The sequence below is a fragment of the Dama dama genome, chromosome 4, assembly GCF_033118175.1.
Source record: "Dama dama isolate Ldn47 chromosome 4, ASM3311817v1, whole genome shotgun sequence".
NCBI classification, from domain to species: Eukaryota; Metazoa; Chordata; class Mammalia; order Artiodactyla; family Cervidae; genus Dama; species Dama dama.
In genome coordinates this window covers 10,000,001-10,018,957 of record NC_083684.1, presented here as the reverse complement: position 1 = coordinate 10,018,957, position 18,957 = coordinate 10,000,001, and the positions used below count along the sequence as shown (strand labels likewise).

Sequence of the window (18,957 nt, the reverse complement as noted above, 5' to 3'; positions counted from 1 at the left end):
GATTAATATCCTAAATTCATACACACACACACACACACACACCCCAAATATATTTATATAAAAATGAAGAGGATGGTGGAAGGGGCAACTAGTTTGGGATTCCAGAACTCTTCGCTTCTTCACTGTATGGTTGCTGAATGTGAGCTGCAGGTGATGTGCATGGATAATGTGGCAACATCTCCACTCAGTGCTTCAGGGGTTTTGTCTGTTTATTTTATTTTTACTATGCACAATATTCATTTTAAATCCTATATACTATGTGGATGCAGAATAACATTCCCGATTACACTTTGCCAGATGACCTGGAAATCATTTAGATTCAGAAATTGAAGACATGCTCTTGTAAAGACATGGTCTTAGTTCTAACTTTAAACCGGATAATTATAGAAAGGCAGAAGCAGTGGTTGATTACCCAAGGTTGATTTTAAATGATAAGTTATCCCTGATAGAAAATAGATGATTTGAAGAGTTAATTTTGGTCAACTTTCCTTTAAATAATCCCAAATGTTTTTATTGCAAAGTAGGATTGCTTCAGTTTGAGGCCAATTTTCATTAGTCTTCTTCAGGTAAAGGTTCAGTAGTCCAGAAACACTTAAGTAAAGCAATTGAATTAAACTGGATGACAATTTTCTATGAGGAACTATGAAGGTGTAGCAAATGTTTGTCTATTCACAGAAGTCTGTTCAGAACACTAAGTGCTACACTCAGCTTTTCCCTTCTTCCATGACGTGGATCAGTGAACAAGACCAGCTGAAAAATGGTCCACTGTTTCACTTCACCAACAGAAAGTCAGCATTTCACAGAACAAGGTGCCTGAGTATCTCTATTTTGTTACACATCGATGCTCAATGGAAAAGTTATTTCTAGTCCTGTTTGCTAAATAATATTTGTTTGCTCAAACAACAAGGCTTCCCAAATGTCTTTGCATGGCTGGCCATCTTCAAAAATAACAACAAAGCTTGTAATGATTTTAAAAATGAGAACTGCCCCCATGGGACTGGCTGTTGACACCTGTATTATTTAAGAGCATTAACAGTAGGTAGAAAACAGTAAATGGAGCGGCTGACATTTTATACCACTAGAGGCGACTATTAGAAGGCTTATCATTAAAAGACAGTTTTTAAAGAACTGAGGCAAACATTTAAGTAATGCAATGTCATGGGCATCAAATAGGCAATTTGCCCTCCCCCCAAAAAATGTTCAGGAATGGAAATATTTTTGTTTTAAATAGCTACAAAGAAAAGAACTGCTGGAGCTTTTATTCACGTGGGGTCGGTCTTGCTGGGGGGACCCGACACACTCACCGTCCGAGCAGAAGGGCCCGGCGTACGCGGAGGAGGTGCAGTCACAGGAGAACCCGCTGGGCTTCTCCCTGCATGCGCCCCCGTGGTGGCATAGCCTCCCGTAGCTGCTGCAGTGCCCCGCGCACCCCGGCTCCACTCCCGGGGTCACCCTGGCTCTGTCCTCCAGGTCCAGGGCCTCTCCGTTCAACTGCAGAGACCGAATGCAGCCCAGGAAGCCCCTCTGCCGGGTGGCCGTTCCACCTACAAGGCAAATGTTGCACATGTGAACAGGTTCCGAGCTGTTTTGTTCAGGATTTTAAGACCAAGCAAGACTGAGGCCTCATAGAGGCCAAAATCATGGCCTTAAACAGAGAATGGCCGGAGTCGGAAGGGTCTATATGCTTTTGGAAGCACAATTTGTGACAACATACTATTAAAAGAATTCATAAAGATAAAATTCATTGATTCATTTTTTTCCCCAAAGGTTGAATTTGTTACAGATTTGTTTTCTAAAAGAGTTTTATAAAATTTTAAATTGGAGACTTTTAAAATCAGTCTTTTTTATTTTAAAGGACAAATTAAAGGCTCTATTTCACTTTCATTCAAAATAACAGTGATATGTATTGACATTCTTATGTAGAAACTAATTTTTTCTTGCAATTTTTAATAAGCATATATTTGTGGGTGGAGGAGGGCATGGCAACCCACTCCAGTATTCTTGCCTGGAGAATCCCATGGACAGAGAAGCCTGGTGGGCTCCCCTGAGGTCACATGGAGTCACAAAGACTTGGACAGGACTGAAGCTTCTTAGCATGCAGGCAGGCTCCACACATGTGCTTGTCCTTCATATTGAAACCTAATCCTGATGCCGGGACAGCTTTCATTAGTGAGAATTATGAAGGAATCCTTGAGTTCTTCTAACTTGACAGTGCATTAATTTGATCCTTTGGTCATTATCCTTTCATCAAAACACACAGGATCAGATTGAGCACCAGAGTATCTACTTTTCTTGGGTGTATTTCCCAGTGAATTTCTTCCTAGTGTTGGACCAGTGTTTGTTGCCTTAAGATTGGAAAGATTCTCAACAATATTGGGGAAGTGGATTAATGGAGACACACAGTGGTGTAACATTTATTGAATGACAGGTAACAACATGCACTTACCAAGCCGCCCTTGAAGAGGTTTTAAGAGCTTGGGAAGAATCAGACCCTGCCATCCTAAGGCAGCAGAGGAGGAAATGGCAACCCACTCCAGTATTCTTACCTGGAGAATTCCATGGACAGAGGAGCCTGGGGGGCTATAGCACATGGATCGCAAAGAATTGAACATGACTGAGTGGCTAACACACACACACCGTAAGGCAGAGGTTCTCAAACGTCAGGAATATGAGTATCTCAGGGGAAGGCTTCTTAAAAATACAGGCATAGGCTCCCAAGAAATACTGATTGTGGTGGGCCAGACATAAGGCTGTGAATCAGACCAAGACAGTCACCTGACTCAGTATATAAAGCACTGTCTCAATGGCAACGAAACCTCTGAGTGCACTTGGACATACAACGTGCCCAGGAATACCAATAAATTAAAGCTCAGAACTTGAAATAGGGAAATAGTGTCCTAATCTAAATAATCTGGGTGATTTACCCAGAAACACTTAGATGTTCTTGGAACCTCTGAAAAGGAGCTTCATCTTTTGAACAGATGATGCCATCTCACCGCCAGGACTGTATACCCGCTCCATACCTGTTCTTTCTTCCTAAAATGTGTTCACTCCCTCCTCCCTCACTTCATCGAGCGAGCTCCTAATCTAGCCCCATTTATGTAAGGTCTCCTTATTCTCAGAGATTAAAGAGGTGGGTTTTTTGTTTAATTTTAGAACCAGAAATTTTCCAGAAAGACCCTACAAAAATATGCCTTTGTCATCATCCAGCAAGCTTTACATTTGAACAATTTACTTTGTATATTACCAGTGTCTCTCCATCAAAATATACATTCATTTAGGGCTATTTCAATCACACTGAAACCCCAGCACACAGAACAGCACCTGACATGTAATTTGTTGTTGTTCAGTCAACTCTTTGTGACCTCGTGGACTGCAGCATGACAGCTCCCTTGTCCTTCACTAGCTCACACATAATAGCGTTGCAGTAACTATTTATAACTACAGCTAAATGAGCATTTGTCATAGCTAAGTATTAATACTCAATTAATTTACTGTTAATAATCAACACACTCATTCATGAAACTGATTGTAGTAGCAGCTGGGAGCACAGTGCTTCAAAAGTTGAAGAGGGGTACATTTCCTCACAGGGATGTTTGGGTCCCTGGGACTGAGAACATCGATAAAACTCAATGAATATTTCTGAATAAATTAATTCTATGTTTTTGGACAATGACATACCATGAAGATAAAACTAAAAGAAGCCTGGACTCATGGTGTAACATAATTCAGATTCATAGATGTAATGCTCCCAAATAAACATCTTAATTTGTCTACTTAAAAAATAATTGCAATATATAGGGGAACTATATGTAACTTTGTTATGTTTAAAAAAAAACTGGTGAGAATGGCAAAAATAAATAAATAGAGCCTATTTTTGCCATTCTCACCAGTTTTTTTTAAACATAACAAAGTTACATATAGTTCCCTTATATATTGCAATTATTTTTTAAGTAGATAAATTAAGATGTTTATTTGGAGTTTCAACACCAAACTCTCAAAAATTCATAGAATGAATAGACCGAAAAGTAGAAGGACATAGTAGAGCTGAAAAGCACTATGAACCAATTCAACATAATTAAGATTTATACTATTTTCACACAACAGGAGGATACAAATTCTATTCAAGTTCTCATAGACTATAAACCAGGAGAAACTGGAACATATCCAGGGACATAAAACAAGGTGCAAAATTTTCATGGTCTAAAGGTATTGAGTCAAATGGCTGTATTAAATGTCTATATTCAAATGGCTTCAGCTGACATAATTTGTAGCTCTTCAATGAAGAATATGAAAGCTGTAAGGGGGTGGGTGTCATATGCTGTATTTGTAAGTCCAGAATTCGTGTGGTGTGGAGCCAGACACCGTACAATTCCAGGTTCCTGGGCAAGGCAGGAAGGAGCTGATGTTTTCCCAGAGTTCCAGGGTCGCTGTCACCCTGCTGCGCTCCTCCTACGGTTGCTCAGTCTTCTGCAACCCCTGGCGCCTCTGCATCCCTCATCTCCAGGACACCTTCCTTCCACATCCAGGCCGCTGCTATCGTGACTCAGTAAGAATGTCTAGGGCTCAGTCAAGTCTGCGACAGAGATTCTTGGGGCATCCTTGCTGGCGTTCTCTTTCCTGGGTAAGGAGGGCAGCCTGCAGCCTTGGTTTTAGCTCTGGCCCAGGCACTCTTTGGAGGAGGGCCAGATGCTATGAAGTCTGCATTAGAGGTGTGTATTCCTGGTGTATTTCACTGACTTCATGTTACAGTATTTTAAATCATGCTGTAGAGTTTATAGTACACAGCACCACTAAATCACAGTCTGTTATACATTTGTCACTCTGAAATATCCACAGGCTCTCTGATTTAGGGGTTTATCTCAGTCTGCCAGTGACATAATAATAACTAAATAACCTGGAGTCCAACAACTTAAAAGACATCCATTTTCATCAGCTCCAACTCATTCATTCTTGTTTGTTTTCTGCTGTTTTTGTTGCAGATGAGAAACTAGAGACACAGACAAATTCAGGGACTAGCCCGTGGGCATAGCTGAGAAATTTCAGAATAAACACGTTTAGTCAGAGGCAGAGTTAAGACAAAAACCTACAGCTGGGGACGCCTCCTTCCTCTCCACACCAAAACCCGGTCAAAAAAGAAGAGTTCCATTTTCTTCTCCTCAGATCACTCGATTTCAATGGCAAGATAATTTAGCAGCTCTTTTCTGGACACTGTCTGACACTGGAGGTACAGAGTTATATCAGTGGGTCTTGGTCTCACAGATCTCACGGTCTAGTAATGGGTTTAGGAAGGGAAACATGGACATAGCATGATGTCAGAGGTAGAAATAGACACCAAGTGGAGAGGAAGGTCAGAAGACGGGGATATTCACAGGTAGAAATACATGTACATACATGTGAAATGCATGCTTAAACAGCATCTGCGATAGTGAGAGGAGAATCAACACAGTTTGTAAATAAGATTTCTTGATTCTGTACTTTTAAAGAGTTTCCTGTGCGTGTGCTCAGACATGACTGAGTGTCTGACTCTTTGCGATCCCATGGACAGTAGCCCACCAGGCTCCTCTGTCAATAGGATTTCCCAGGCATGGCGTGGGTTGCCATTTCCTTCTCTAGGGGATCTTCCCGACCCAGGGATCAAACCTGTGTCTCCTGTATTGGCAGGCGATTCTTTACCACTAAGCCACCTGGGAAGCCCTTTTAAAGAGCTAATGTTTGCCTAATCAAATAGCTTTAAATTACATTTTTAAATTACCAAGAAAATGTGATGTCCAATTAAATAAACATTTGCAGCACATGGATATTGAAGATTTTTACTTTACCATTCGGCTTCAAGTTACTAACCTTTCATTTTAAGATGTAGCTGTTCAGGAAAACATGGCTCAAGTAAATAGGGCTGGGCTTGAAAGCTTAATTAGACATTCCAACGACTTCCCCAGGTTAGAGGATGTCCAATTAAAATGAGTTGCAGTTTGATTAATTGATTCTGGATGTTTCTGCTGAGTTATTATGTTTGGAACCGTCTTCCAATTAATTTTCCATCAATTACCTGCCATACTGTATCAGATATAATGGATTCTGGAACTTCATATACACTGGGTATTTTGTGAAACAAACACCCAACCTTTCTATGTGGATAAACACAACCGAATCTGTTCACTTCCACAACGGGATTGGGATATTGCACCTAAAGAAGTATGGTAGGTGCCGAGCGGAGGCTGAGCCCAATCCTTTTATCACATTCCACGCTCTCAGGAAGTTAGACTAGGTGACAGATGCTATTGTCGCAGAGGGCAAGCTGGCTCTTTCCTCTGCCAACTTCCCACTACTCCTGTGGCAGGAAGACCTTTAATTTTTCAATGGCAAATTATTTATGCGCTGTGCTCGAATATAACTGAGGATTAACCGGGAACTGTGCAATCCATCGAGGGGCCTTAGAAGAACAAAGAAAGCAAGATCCCCCAAAATCCTAAGTTGCAGAGGCTTGTTGGGCAGAGGACAGGGGCTCTCTCTGAGCAGGGCACTCTGTCCCCCTGGCCACATGCCTTCAGTGGGGACAGGGGAATGACTGGGCATGCGGGCGGGGCCGGGACCAGGTCAGGGGACTGTGCTCTGCACATCACACAGCCAATCTTCCCGGCCATCCCCGAGGTCCAGGGCAAGACGCGGCCTTGCAGGAACAATAGCATCAGTTCCTGTAAGTGCTGAGGCTGGAAGCCCAGCTATAGTTTTGCCATGGAGCATTCCTCACTGAACAAAGCCCTGCAAGGCTAGGAAGAGCAGGACCGTCCTCCCTCAAGTTCAAAGAGCTGTGATGGCTGAAAGAGGCGGGTGGTGTAAGAAAGCATGTCACAGGCAGACAAGTCAGTCACTTGTCCCTGAACCAGAGCCAGTGATGAGCACAGGTCCTGGAGGCAGCAGCAAGAGGGGAAAAGGGGTCTGCTCAGAGTTAGGGCCACAGTGCTGAGTGGTTTGACCACACTAAGGCCTGTTTTTCAAAGAAATGAAACTTGGTGCTATACATCATATTCTGTGATCTCAAGAGATCCCATCTGAATTCTGATTTTAGTCAACAGTCACTCAAGATTTGCTGCTGGACAAGGAAAAGTCCACTGGGAGCTTCTCTGGCTAATCATGAAACTGACGCCTCAAAGAGAGAAGAAAATATTTGAAATAAATGATATGATTACGTTACAGAGCAACACAACTTTTATTGCACTGAACTTTGATAATGAGGGAACATATTTATGACTACAAAGGAAAATTAGCCTGTAATAAAAATTATTCAAACATCAAGTTGTTTGGCATTCTCTTCCTGTAACTATATTTTAGCCTATCAAAAACAAACAGAAAGCCAAGAGAAAGACATCCAGAATATATTATAATTAAGAACTTCTGCTCATCAAAAGACATCAGCAATGTGAAAATGCAAACCACAGAGAGAAAGGAAAATATCTATAATAAATGAATCTGTAAAGGACTCACCCACTATATATATAAAGAACTCCTAAAATTTTTTTAAAAGAAGACAACCCTGTAGAAAATGGGCAACAGATCTGAACAGCCACTTCAAAAAGGATGATATCCAAATGGTCAACAGAGATTTGGCAGTGTCTACTAATGCTTGACATATGCTTATTCCTATGACCCAGTAATTCCACCCCTGGGTACACAACCAACAGGCATACAAGCATATGTTCACCAAAAGACCAGCACAGGGCTGTATTTGTAATATGCAACTTTGAAAGTGTGCAAACATCCATCCACAGTAAATAAATAACCTTTGTTCTGGTACTGTCCTGATACTGCCCCATGGCTCGGCTGGTAAAGAATCTGCCTGCAATGCAGGAGACCTGGGTTCGATCCCTGGGTTGGGAAGATCCCCTGGGGAAGGGAAAGGCTACCCACTCCAGTATTCTGGCCTGAAGAATTCCATGGATTGTAACGTCCATGGGGTCACAAAGAGTCAGACACAACTGAGCGACTTTCACTTTCACTTTTCTGGTACTGTCAAGTGTCCGGAAAGCTCCCCAGGCAATGTGAACGTGTGACTAGGTTGAAAACCAGCCTTCAGAGCTTCAATATGTTAGAGTTCAGCATTAACCTTTGTATATGGTATTTAGAAACTGTTTGCTCAAGATAATAAATATTTGTGGATTTGATGCAATTCAAATGCAATGCAAATGACTTCGGAGTCTACATCAGGAGTCCTTACTTCTCCTTCGGGTCCTAGTCCCAAAGTATTGAAATGAAGTTTGCCCCATTTAGAAACCTGCCAGTGAAAGAATTCAGGCTGCAAACAAAAATTGCAGAGCTGGTTGAATGAAAATCAATTCAAGGCTAATTTAAGATGCTTCTAAGAAAAATGCTGAGTTTACAAACCAAAATAGAAAATGACCACTGTCACATTTCAGCTTAAAAAAAATGATTGATTCTTTTCTCTGCATCATTTCCGTGGCTGGGGAATGGCTGTGGGTGTATAATCACAGCGACTCTCAACATTGAGTCCCCATGTCTACAAGGTCAAGGGCATATGTTTAATACACCAATCAGCACTGAGTTGCTAAACTTATTTTTTAAGATAGGGAATAGCACCTCTGAATAGGACTATTTAACTAAGACATGTCATGAATCACACACAAACAAAAAAGGGCCAAGTGAAAGAATGTGAAAAGGTTGGTAAAGACCCAGTGCCATAATTTAGAAGAAGATTGGAGAAAGATGGGCTACAGATAGGAGGGGAATCATCATTTTTACAGTAAAAAGCAATGTGATGGCTGAGATTTTCTGAGGGGAGGGAAGATGTTCTACTGTTTCTCATCTGACCATCACATCAAGGTTAGCTTTTTCATACAAAGATTTCTGTTCATGATTTCATTACTCCTTCACTTTGCATGCCACCCTACAGTTTAGATTAGTTGAAGATAGTTATGCTAATATCAGGAGCTACATGAATTGTTCAAGTTCTTGTTTTTTATAATTCTGTGGTGTAGCTGAATCTCTGAAACTATGTATCACTTCCTTATGCCTTTTTGAACTGCCATGTATAATTGTTGCTCAGCTGAATCACATTTTCAGTCATGTTTTCTATTTAGTTTTACTGATTTTGCTCAGAAATAAAAAGATTTTGCTCATTAGTCTTGCCTCAGAGTCTCACTCTGAGATGTGAACACACTTTATTATTGGTCCTTAGAGGACAGAGTGAAGCAAGCAATGGAGAAAATACACTGGTTTCCTTCATGTTATCCTATTGCAGTGCTCACTTCTGAGAGGCTGCCAAAACCTCTCATCTCAAAAAAAGGTAACGTAAATCAACATAGACCTGGCTATGGTAGCACAGGCAGCTGGAGAAGATAATTTAAATCAAGATTAACATATATTCAAATATCTGCAACGTTTTACTTACAGGGAAAAGTGTTAAAGAGAGTATCTCAAACAGGCAAATTTCTACATTGTTGAAAGTTCTACTGTTTCATGTTTGTAGTACTACAAAATCACTTTATTTGGTATTTGAAATAGCCCACAACGGGTTTACCGTTTTGTGCTTTGCTGCTGCTAAGTCACTTCAGTCATGTCTGACTCTGTGTTTGCCACAGACGGCAGCCCACCAGGCTCCCCTGTCCCTGGGATTCTCCAGGTAAGAACACTGGAGTGGGTTGCCATTTCCTTCTCCAATGCATGAAAGTGAAAAGTGAAAGTGAAGTCGCTCAGTCGTGTCCAACTCTTTGCGACCCCATGGACTGCAGCCCACCAGGCTCCTCCATCCATGGGATTTTCCAGGCAAGAGTACTGGAGTGGGGTGCCATTGTCTTCTCCAGTTTTGTGCTCTGTTTGGTTATAAATAAGGTGAATTTTTTTAATAAAAACTACTGAATGCTGGGGTAATAACATAATCTAACTTTGACCAACTGATACACTAACCTTGGTATTTCAGCTTTGCCCTATATTTATAAAAATTGTGCTTCCATATAATTTAAAATATCATCATCACCATCATCAGTGTCTCAATTTAAACATTTTTATTAGGAGAAAAAGTGATGCTGAAAACTACAGGCTTACTCTTTTCGATTACACTTATCTCATTTATTTGTCCTGATCCCCAAATACAAATGATAGTCATTATGCACCCTTGAAAATACTGATTAGTCATAATTATTTTTAATATGGATGGGTGAACTACAAATTAAACTCTTGAACCTGTAAGTAAGGGAAGTGAAATTGCCCTTTAAGATTTTAGCCAGAAAATCAATTATATTGGATTTAAGCAGAGATTCCCAGTCACCCACGGAGTCAAGGCTCTGAGAGTTGACTTAACTCAAACAATGTGAAGGCATTACTAAGTGGGGAAAGAGTTTCTAAGAGAAGATCCCTCTACATCTGTCATGCGCTGGCAAAGAACACTTGAACAAAGCAGCGCAACTTTCTGGTGACAGTGATGGGCGGGTGGAACCTCATTTGGGAGGTGGGCTATTTTCCCCAGACTATGAAGAATACCCAGGGGTCTCTTCCAGGCTGGTGAGACTGTGGTTTGGACCGCATAGTGGGGCCAGGGAACAGCTTTAATCCTGCTACAAGTTAGGATAAAGGAAGAAAACAAGAAAAGCTAACTCCAGGTGATATTAAAAACTGAGACATGATGTGAGGAATGCAGAGAACTTGCTGAAGGATATTAGCAGGAGTCAACGGTAAACACGAGCAGCGATAACCAACCCGTTAGTAAGCGGTGTACACCTCCGTTTAAGATTTGCCCCAACTCTCTTTATCACCATCTCCCCTCTGGCCCATGCCGCCACGATCTCTCTCGGGGACTAAAGCCGTGGCCTGCTTCTACCTTTTCCCTAGTAAGAGAGAAGGCGGAAAACAGAAATTAGACCATTCCACTCATCTGAGCCTTTAGAATAAAATCCAAAGTCCTGACCATGGCCTTACAATATACAACTCGACCGCACTTCACACCATCCTCTCCTCCCACACAAATTCCATCCTCAGACATCATGACTTACTCCTTAATTCGTGAAGTTCATCTCCACTGCCCGGAATTCTCTTCCTTTGGATGTTCACAGGGATTCCGCTCCTGCTTCCACTGGCCTCTGTTCCAATGTAAGGTCCTCAGAGAGGACTTCAGTGAATACCCCACTTGAAATAGAAGTCTGCAAACCAAACTGCCTGATGTCTTATCCTACTTTTACTTTATGTATTTATCGTTATCTGAAATTTTACATATATGTGTATATCCATGCTTGTGTGTGTATATATATATATATATATACATTGTTTTATATACATATATATATATATATATATATATGGAATGCAAGGTCAAGTGGGCCTTAGGAAGCATCACTACAAACAAAGCTAGTGGAGGTGATGGAATTCCAGTTGAGCTATTTCAAATCCTGAAAGATGATGCTGTGAAAGTGCTGCACTCAATATGCCAGCAAATTTGGAAAACTCAGCAGTGGCCACAGGACTGGAAAAGGTCAGTTTTCATTCCAATCCCAAAGAAAGGCAATGCCAAAGAATGCTCAGACTACCACACAATTGCACTCATCTCACTAGCAAAGTAGTGCTCAAAATTCTCCAAGCCAGTCTTCAAGAGTACGTGAGCTGTGAACTTTCAGATGTTCAAGCTGGATAAAGAAAGGCAGGGGAACCAGAGACCAAATTCCCAATATCTGCTGGATTATCAAAGAAGCAAAAGAGTTCCGGAAAAACATCTGCTTTGTTGACTATGCCAAAGCCTTTGACTGTGTGGATCACAACAAACTATGGAAAATTCTTAAAGAGATGGGAATACCAGACCCCCTTACCTGCCTCCTGAGAAATCTATATGCAAGTCAGGAAGCAACAGTTATAACTGGACATGTAACAACAGACTGGTTCCAAATAGGGGAAGGAGTACATCAAGGCTGTATATTGTCACCCTGCCTATTTAACTTCTATGCAGAGTACATCATGAGAAACGCTGGACTGGATGAAGCACAGGCTGGAATCAAGATTGCCGAGAGAAATGTCAATAACCTCAGATATGCCGATGACACCACCCTTATGGCAGAAAGTAAAGAAGAACTAAAGGGGCTCTTGATGAAAGTGAAAGAGGAGAGTGAAAAAGTTGGCTTAAAGCTCAACATTCAGAAAACTAAGATCATGGCATCTGGTCCCATCACTTCATGGCAAACATATGGGGAATCAGTGGAAACTGTGATAGACTTTATTTCTTTGGGCTCCAAAATCACTGCAGATGGTGATTGCAGCCATGAAATTAAAAGACACTCCTTGGAAGGAAAGCTATGACCAACCTAGACAGCATATTAAAAAGCAGAGACATTACTTTGCCAACAAAGGTCCATCTAGTCAAAGCTATGGTTTTTCCAGTAGTCTTGTGTGGATATGAGAGTTGGACTATAAAGAAAGCTGAGTGCCAAAGAAGTGATGCTTTTGAACTGTGGTGTTGGAGAAGACTCTTGAGAGTCCCTTGGACTGCAAGGAGATCCAACCAGTCCATCCTAAAGGAAATCAGTCCTGAATATTCACTGGAAGGACTTATGCTGAAGCTGAAACTCCAATATTTTGGCCACCTGATGTGAAATACTGACTCACTGGAAAAACCCTGATGCTGGGAAAGACTGGAGGCAGGCGGAGAAAGGGACGACAGAGGATGAGATGGTTGGATGGCCTAACCAACTCAATGGACATGAGTTTGAGTAAGCTCCAGGAGTTGGTGATAGACAGGGAGGCCTGGTGTGCTGCAATTCATGGGGTCACAAAGAGTCGGACATGACTGAGCAACTGAACTGAACTGAACTGATATTTATATATGTATTTTTTTGTTTTGTCTCTTTGCCTTTATTTTGTTTTTTATTCTTTTTTTGGCTGCCTCTTGCCTTTTCCCCAGAAATATACTCTCAGGAAGGCGGAGAACTACCTTTTGTCTTAATAAGTGCTACATCAAACTAGCTGTGATTATTACTAGTTTTTTTGTACTAGTTTCACCCACTTTATGCTAATTCAGTATAACCTTTTAATTATAATTTAAATTCCATTGAATCTTCCCAAAGGGGAAAGGTATTTTCATCTAGAAATAAAAAAAACGCTGATTTAATAGTAATGTTGAAAATTGACAAATTATGATGTTATCTTGTATGTATTATTCTATTAACTTGATTGTGGTCCTTTCCTAAGAGTAGTTCAGTCTTACAGTAGAGGTAAAGATAAAAATAGACCTCTATATGGCCTCTTGACAATCAGTGATGTGTCTCCACCTAACACTGCAAGACTTTCTTTCAACATGAGTCCATTTTTTAATATAATCATATTAACCACTTCTATTTACTCAGTTAGCTGTGAGTAGGAAGGAGGGGACTAGAAAAAGAGATTTTTCTCAATAGACGTAACTTTTTCCAAAGATCTTTCTTTCTGCTTTTCCTTTTAATTTTCAATGATTTTGAAAATACAATAAAGATTTCAATTTCTAAAACTTTCTAATAACACAATCATGCTTGAATTTAACATATGGGAATGTAAAAATCCTAACCAATATTCCCCATAAAGATAAAATCTCTTAGATCCTTATTAAAATTATAACACATGACTGAGGTCAAAAGACTCAAGTCTGTCCTAATATATCATTCTGTATCATAATAGTATTTCTATCCATTACAACTACCTAAAAACAAATTAAGGCCAAGGTTCCTATCAGACACAATACACAGTGACTCCATTTCTAGGAAGTTAAAATTCATACCAAGAATGAAAGGTCATGCCCAGGCAAACTGCAGCAGATTTCACTGAAAAATTCGAGGACTGTTTCAGCTTTCTCAATTTCTAAGAACAGGAAGGCTATTTCCTAGATCCTGACAGATTTTAAATTGCCATACCTTTTGCTGTGACCATCTCTTATTGTTTATAACTCAAGAAATATCTGTGTCAATTTCCTGACTGAGCTCCTAGCATGTTATTAAAAGAAAAGTTATGTATTTCCTCTCATGTTTTCTTTATTATTTTCATACCCTTCAATCAGCTTCATCCTTCCCAGTAAGAGAGCTTAAAACAAGGCCATTAAACAAGAGAAGATGTAATGGGGATCTGATGAGAATTTTGCTCTAAAACATAACACTTACAAGGCTTGAAACTGTTTCAGATAATTTACAATTTATCCCGAGTGACGGTGCTGCTGTGTCCTCATTTACACTAAAATATGTGAAAAGTGATCAAGTAAGAGATAATTCCTTGAACTTCATGGTCAACAAGTCCTGTTATTAGCAAAGATGTAAAACAAACACACTCAGAAGGATTCTCCTATCAAGTCTACACCTACCAAATGAATGTAACTAGAAAATAAAGGAATGACGTTTGGATATAAATGTAAAGTAGGTGATCAGAAGACATCAGAAAAATGGGAAAATAATGGACACCAATAGAGCTGGTATAACTGGTCAAACCATGAATGCTAGAACACTTCACTCATGCTGGTTTTTTGTTTGTTTTTTTTTCTTTTTCCTGCCATTGGCTTGTTTTTGGCAGGGATCACTGGCTGGCGTCAGTTGGATTTACAAGGAGGGTTATTCGACTTCCTGGGGAACAAAGGTAAACAAGTCCAATATCATACTAAAGACACTAACATTAAAAAAAAAAATTGGAACAAGTCACATAGTCTGGAAAATTAAGAATATCTATGTTAAAAAAAAAAAAAAAAAGAATATCTATGTTAAATTTATATGGTGCCCTATGTCAATTACATCTCAACAAAACTGGAAATGAAAAGAATGCAGTTTTAGGAATTAGTCAAACACAAATGTGAATTTCATTACTAGGTGGGTTTCTGAAGGCAAGAGATTTCAGCCTCCTGCACCTCAGTTATCTTGTCGGTAGAACTGGGATAATATCCACTGCACAGGTTGGTTATGAGGAAGTAATGAAAACACCCAGTGCAGCCTGGAATGTAGGTTCTCAATAAATGGTGGTTTGGGGGTGGTGTTATCATTATCTTATCAGTTCAGGTCAGTCCCTCAGTCGTGTCCGACTCCTTGCGACCCCAGGGACTGCATCATCATCTACAGTTGGCACTAGTTTCTCTTGGCCCATCTCTGCACTGACATCATACAATTAAAGACAAACTGTCCGCAGCAGGGCTTACCCACGAAGAGCTGACTGTTGAGCTGCAAGAGGACATGCCCATCCGCCGGGGCCGGCTGCGTCCGTGGTGAGAGCTGATCCACTTGGACCGAGGCCTCCTTCATGTTCCTCTCGACCCTGACGCGGTGCCACTGGTCGTCGTTGAGGTGAGTGGGCGACTGCACCGAGACTTCAAACGGCCCATTCCCCACGTCAAACGAGAAGGTCACAACCGCAGGGGCTGGGAGCATCAGACATGAAAATTGTGCACGTTAGTCCCGGTGGTGGGGGTGCTCGGTCTGCAGTACCCTCGGGAAGAGCCCCATTGCATCAACAGTCACTACACATGAAGGTAATGGTTTGCGTTTGCATTTGATGGAAGAAACCAGGGATGTTGGTGCAGAATAGACATGGAATGAGACAGTAAAATGCATTTGAGTTTTGGGGGGAAAATGGATTCTAACAAATTCATCACCGGAGTTAACTGTTCATATTGACAAAAACTAAAGCTATTTGTTTGTTTAGTCTCTCATTTGTGTCTGACTCTTTTGCGACCCCATGGACTAGAGCCCACCTAGTTCCTTAGTCCATGGGACTTTCCAGGCAAGAATACTGAAGTGATTTGCCATTTATTCCTTTAGGGGATCTTCCCAACCTAGGGATCAAACCCATGTCTCTGCATCAAAGTTTCAGGATTTATTTGATTTCAAAAGCATGCAATATACTTTTGATATCAAAATATTAATAGCAGTCTAAGAGGACAGAGGTTTGTGACATTGTACAGGAGACAGGAATCAAGACCATCCCCATGGAAAAGAAATGCAAAAAAGCAAAATGGCGGTCTGAGGAGGCCTTACAAATAGCTGTGAAAAGAAGAGAAGCAAAAAGCAAAGGAGGATAGGAAAGATATTCCCATTTGAATGTAGAGTTCCAAAGGATAGCAAAGAGAGATAAGAAAGCCTTCCTTAGCGATCAATGCAAAGAAATAGAGGAAAACAACAGAATGGGAAAGACTAGAGATCTCTTCAAGAAAATTAGAGATACCAAGGGAATATTTCATGCAAAGATGGTTTCGATAAAGGACAGAAATGGTATGGACCTAACAAAAGCAGAAGATATTAAGAAGAGATTGCAAGAATAAACAGAAGAACTGTACAAAAAAGATCTTCACGACCCAGATAATCACGATGGTGTGATCACTCACCTAGACCCAGAAATACTGGAATGTGAAGTCAAGTAGGCCTTAGAAAGCATCACTACAAACAAAGCTAGTGGAGGTGATGGAATTCCAGTTGAGCTATTTCAAATCCTGAAAGATGATGCTATGAAAGTGCTGCACTCAATATGCCAGCAAATTTGGAAAACTCAGCAGTGGCCACAGGACTGGGAAAGGTCAGTTTTCATTCCAATCCCAAAGAAAGGCAATGCCAAAGAATGTTCAAAAGATCACACAATTGCACTCATCTCACACGCTAGTAAAGTAATGCTCAAAATTCTCCAAGCCAGGCTTCAGCAATAGGTGAACCATGAACTTCCAGATGTTCAAGCTGGTTTTAGAAAAGGCAGAGGAACCAGAGATCAAATTGCCAACATCCACTGGATCATTGAAAAAGCAAGAGTTCCAGAAAAACATCTATTTCTGCTTTGTTGACTATGCCAAAGCCTTCGACTGTGTGGATCACAATAAACTGTGGAAAATTCTGAAGCAGGTGAGCATACCAGACCACCTGACCTGCCTCTTGAGAAACCTATATGCAGGTCAGGAAGCAACAATTAGAACTGGACATGGAACAACAGACTGGTTCCAAATAGAGAAAGGAGTACGTCAAGGATGTATATTGTCACCCTGCTTATTTAACTTATATGCAGAGTACATCATGAGAAACGCTGGGCTGGAAGAAGCACAAGCTGGAATGAAGATTGCCGGGAGAAATATCAATAACCTCAGATATGCAGATGACACCACCCTTATGGCAGAAAGTGAAGAGGAACTAAAAAGCCTCTTGATGAAAATGAAAGAGTAGAGTGAAAAAGTTGACTTAAAGCTCAGCATTCAGAAAACTAAGATCATGGCATCTGGTCCCAACACTTCATGGGAAATAGATGGGGAAACTGTGATAGACTTTATTTTGGGGGGCTCCAAAATCACTGCAGATGGTGATTGCAGCCATGAAATTAAAAGATGCTTACTCCTTGGAAGGAAAGTTATGACCAACCTAGATAGCATATTAAAAAGCAGAGACATTACTTTGCCAACAAAGGTCCGTCTGGTCAAGGCTATAGTTTTTCCAGTGGTCATGTATGGATGTGAGAGTTGGACTGTGAAGAAAGCTGAGCACCGAAGAATTGATGGTTTTGAACTGCGGTGTTGGAGAAGACTCTTGAGAGTCCCTTGGACTGCAAGGAGATCCAACCAGTCCATCCTAAAGGAGATCAGTCCTGGGTGTTCATTGGAAGGACTGATGCTGAAGCTGAAACTCCAATACTTTGGCCACCTGCTGCGGAGAGTTGACTCATTGGAATAGACCCTGATGCTGGGAGGGATTGGGGGCAGGAGGAGAAGGGGACAACAGAGGATGAGATGGTTGGATGGCATCACCGACTCAATGGACCTAAGTTTGAGTAAACTCCAGGAGTTGGTGATGGACAGGGAGGCCTGGCATGCTGCAATTCATGGGGTCGCAAAGAGTCAGACATGACCGAGCGACTGAACTGAAGAGGATATCAAAACAATACGGCTGGTTGATCTAATTAATTTTTAAACTGAGTATTTGGATTTTTTAAAAATGTTTAATTTTTCTGAATTTAAAAGACTTTTAAAGTTGGTTCTAGAGAATACTAATAATTTCCCCAAATTATCACATATTAAATATTAAATAATTTTCTTGCAAAAATTGCTATCTTAATATATTTTTCCCCCAAAGGACACAATGAAAAGATTCAGTTGATAATGTAGAAACACAGTATTTTAAAAATTAGTTACAGAATTTACTCCCAAACCCCTGGAATAGGAAATGGCTACCCACTCCAGTACTCTTGCCTGGAAAATCCCATGACAGAGGAACCTGGGGGGCTACAGTCCATGAGGTACAGAGTTGGGCACGACTGCACACACTCATTACTCCTAAATAGAATTCCACAGACATCTAAGGAAAAGACAACTTACAGCGTAGCTCTATCCGTATGAAATCGGTAATCCCCAGGTTCTCTAAAAACACCCCAGATGAAGCTGTTGTCTTGAAGAAGAAAGACACATCTGCACTCAGCTCTCCATGGAAAGTAGGAAAATGGAGGTAGGATGCCTCGGTATTGAAGGAAGCTGAATTCCAAAATAACTCTGTTTTATTTTTAAGGAAAAAATAAGAATGGAAACAAATTCATAAATGACATAACTACATTTTCTATTTTTTGCAGTTTTACTATTAAAATATTGCTCATTTATACAAACCTGCTTTTCTTTTGTCTGTTAATTATACAGTATGCAAAACATGAAAATACAATGAAAGATTTTACAAGGATTGGAATTCTGGGTTCCTTCCAACACGGGACAGGAATGATGACCACACTAAAGGTCTGCAAGTCATATTTCACATGAAGGAAAAACTCCACAGCCTAAATGCCGAAGCACTATGGTAAGATCTGCCAAGCATTAATAGACAGTTTTTTTTATAATTTGAAAATTGAAACACCTGCATTACTTTAAATAACAAAAACTCTTCAGAAGCTCAAAGTGTTTTTCGTTCTAACACTCCCAATACATGTTTTACAGAGCTACACCCTCAACAAACTGTTTTCATTAACAAACTCTGTGATTTTTTTTAAACTGAGACTGGCAATAAAAAT

The 18,957-nt window shown here is 40.6% G+C and overlaps 1 protein-coding gene across 7 annotated transcripts in view; it reads right to left on the bottom strand.

Moving 5' to 3' along the window:
- Positions 1 to 18,957, bottom strand: part of CNTNAP4 (contactin associated protein family member 4) — a 265,683-nt gene that overhangs the window by 24,900 nt on the left and 221,826 nt on the right. For 6 of the 7 annotated variants that reach the window (XM_061133985.1, XM_061134018.1, XM_061134034.1 and 3 more), the window contains 3 exons: positions 18,281 to 18,451; positions 15,137 to 15,355; positions 1,305 to 1,544 (listed from right to left, as the gene is read on the bottom strand). In XM_061133985.1, the coding sequence (XP_060989968.1) occupies positions 1,305 to 1,544; positions 15,137 to 15,355; positions 18,281 to 18,451 (630 nt within the window). The remainder of the gene's footprint in view (positions 1 to 1,304; positions 1,545 to 15,136; positions 15,356 to 18,280; positions 18,452 to 18,957) is intronic. The other variant, XM_061134042.1, reaches the window with a different exon arrangement.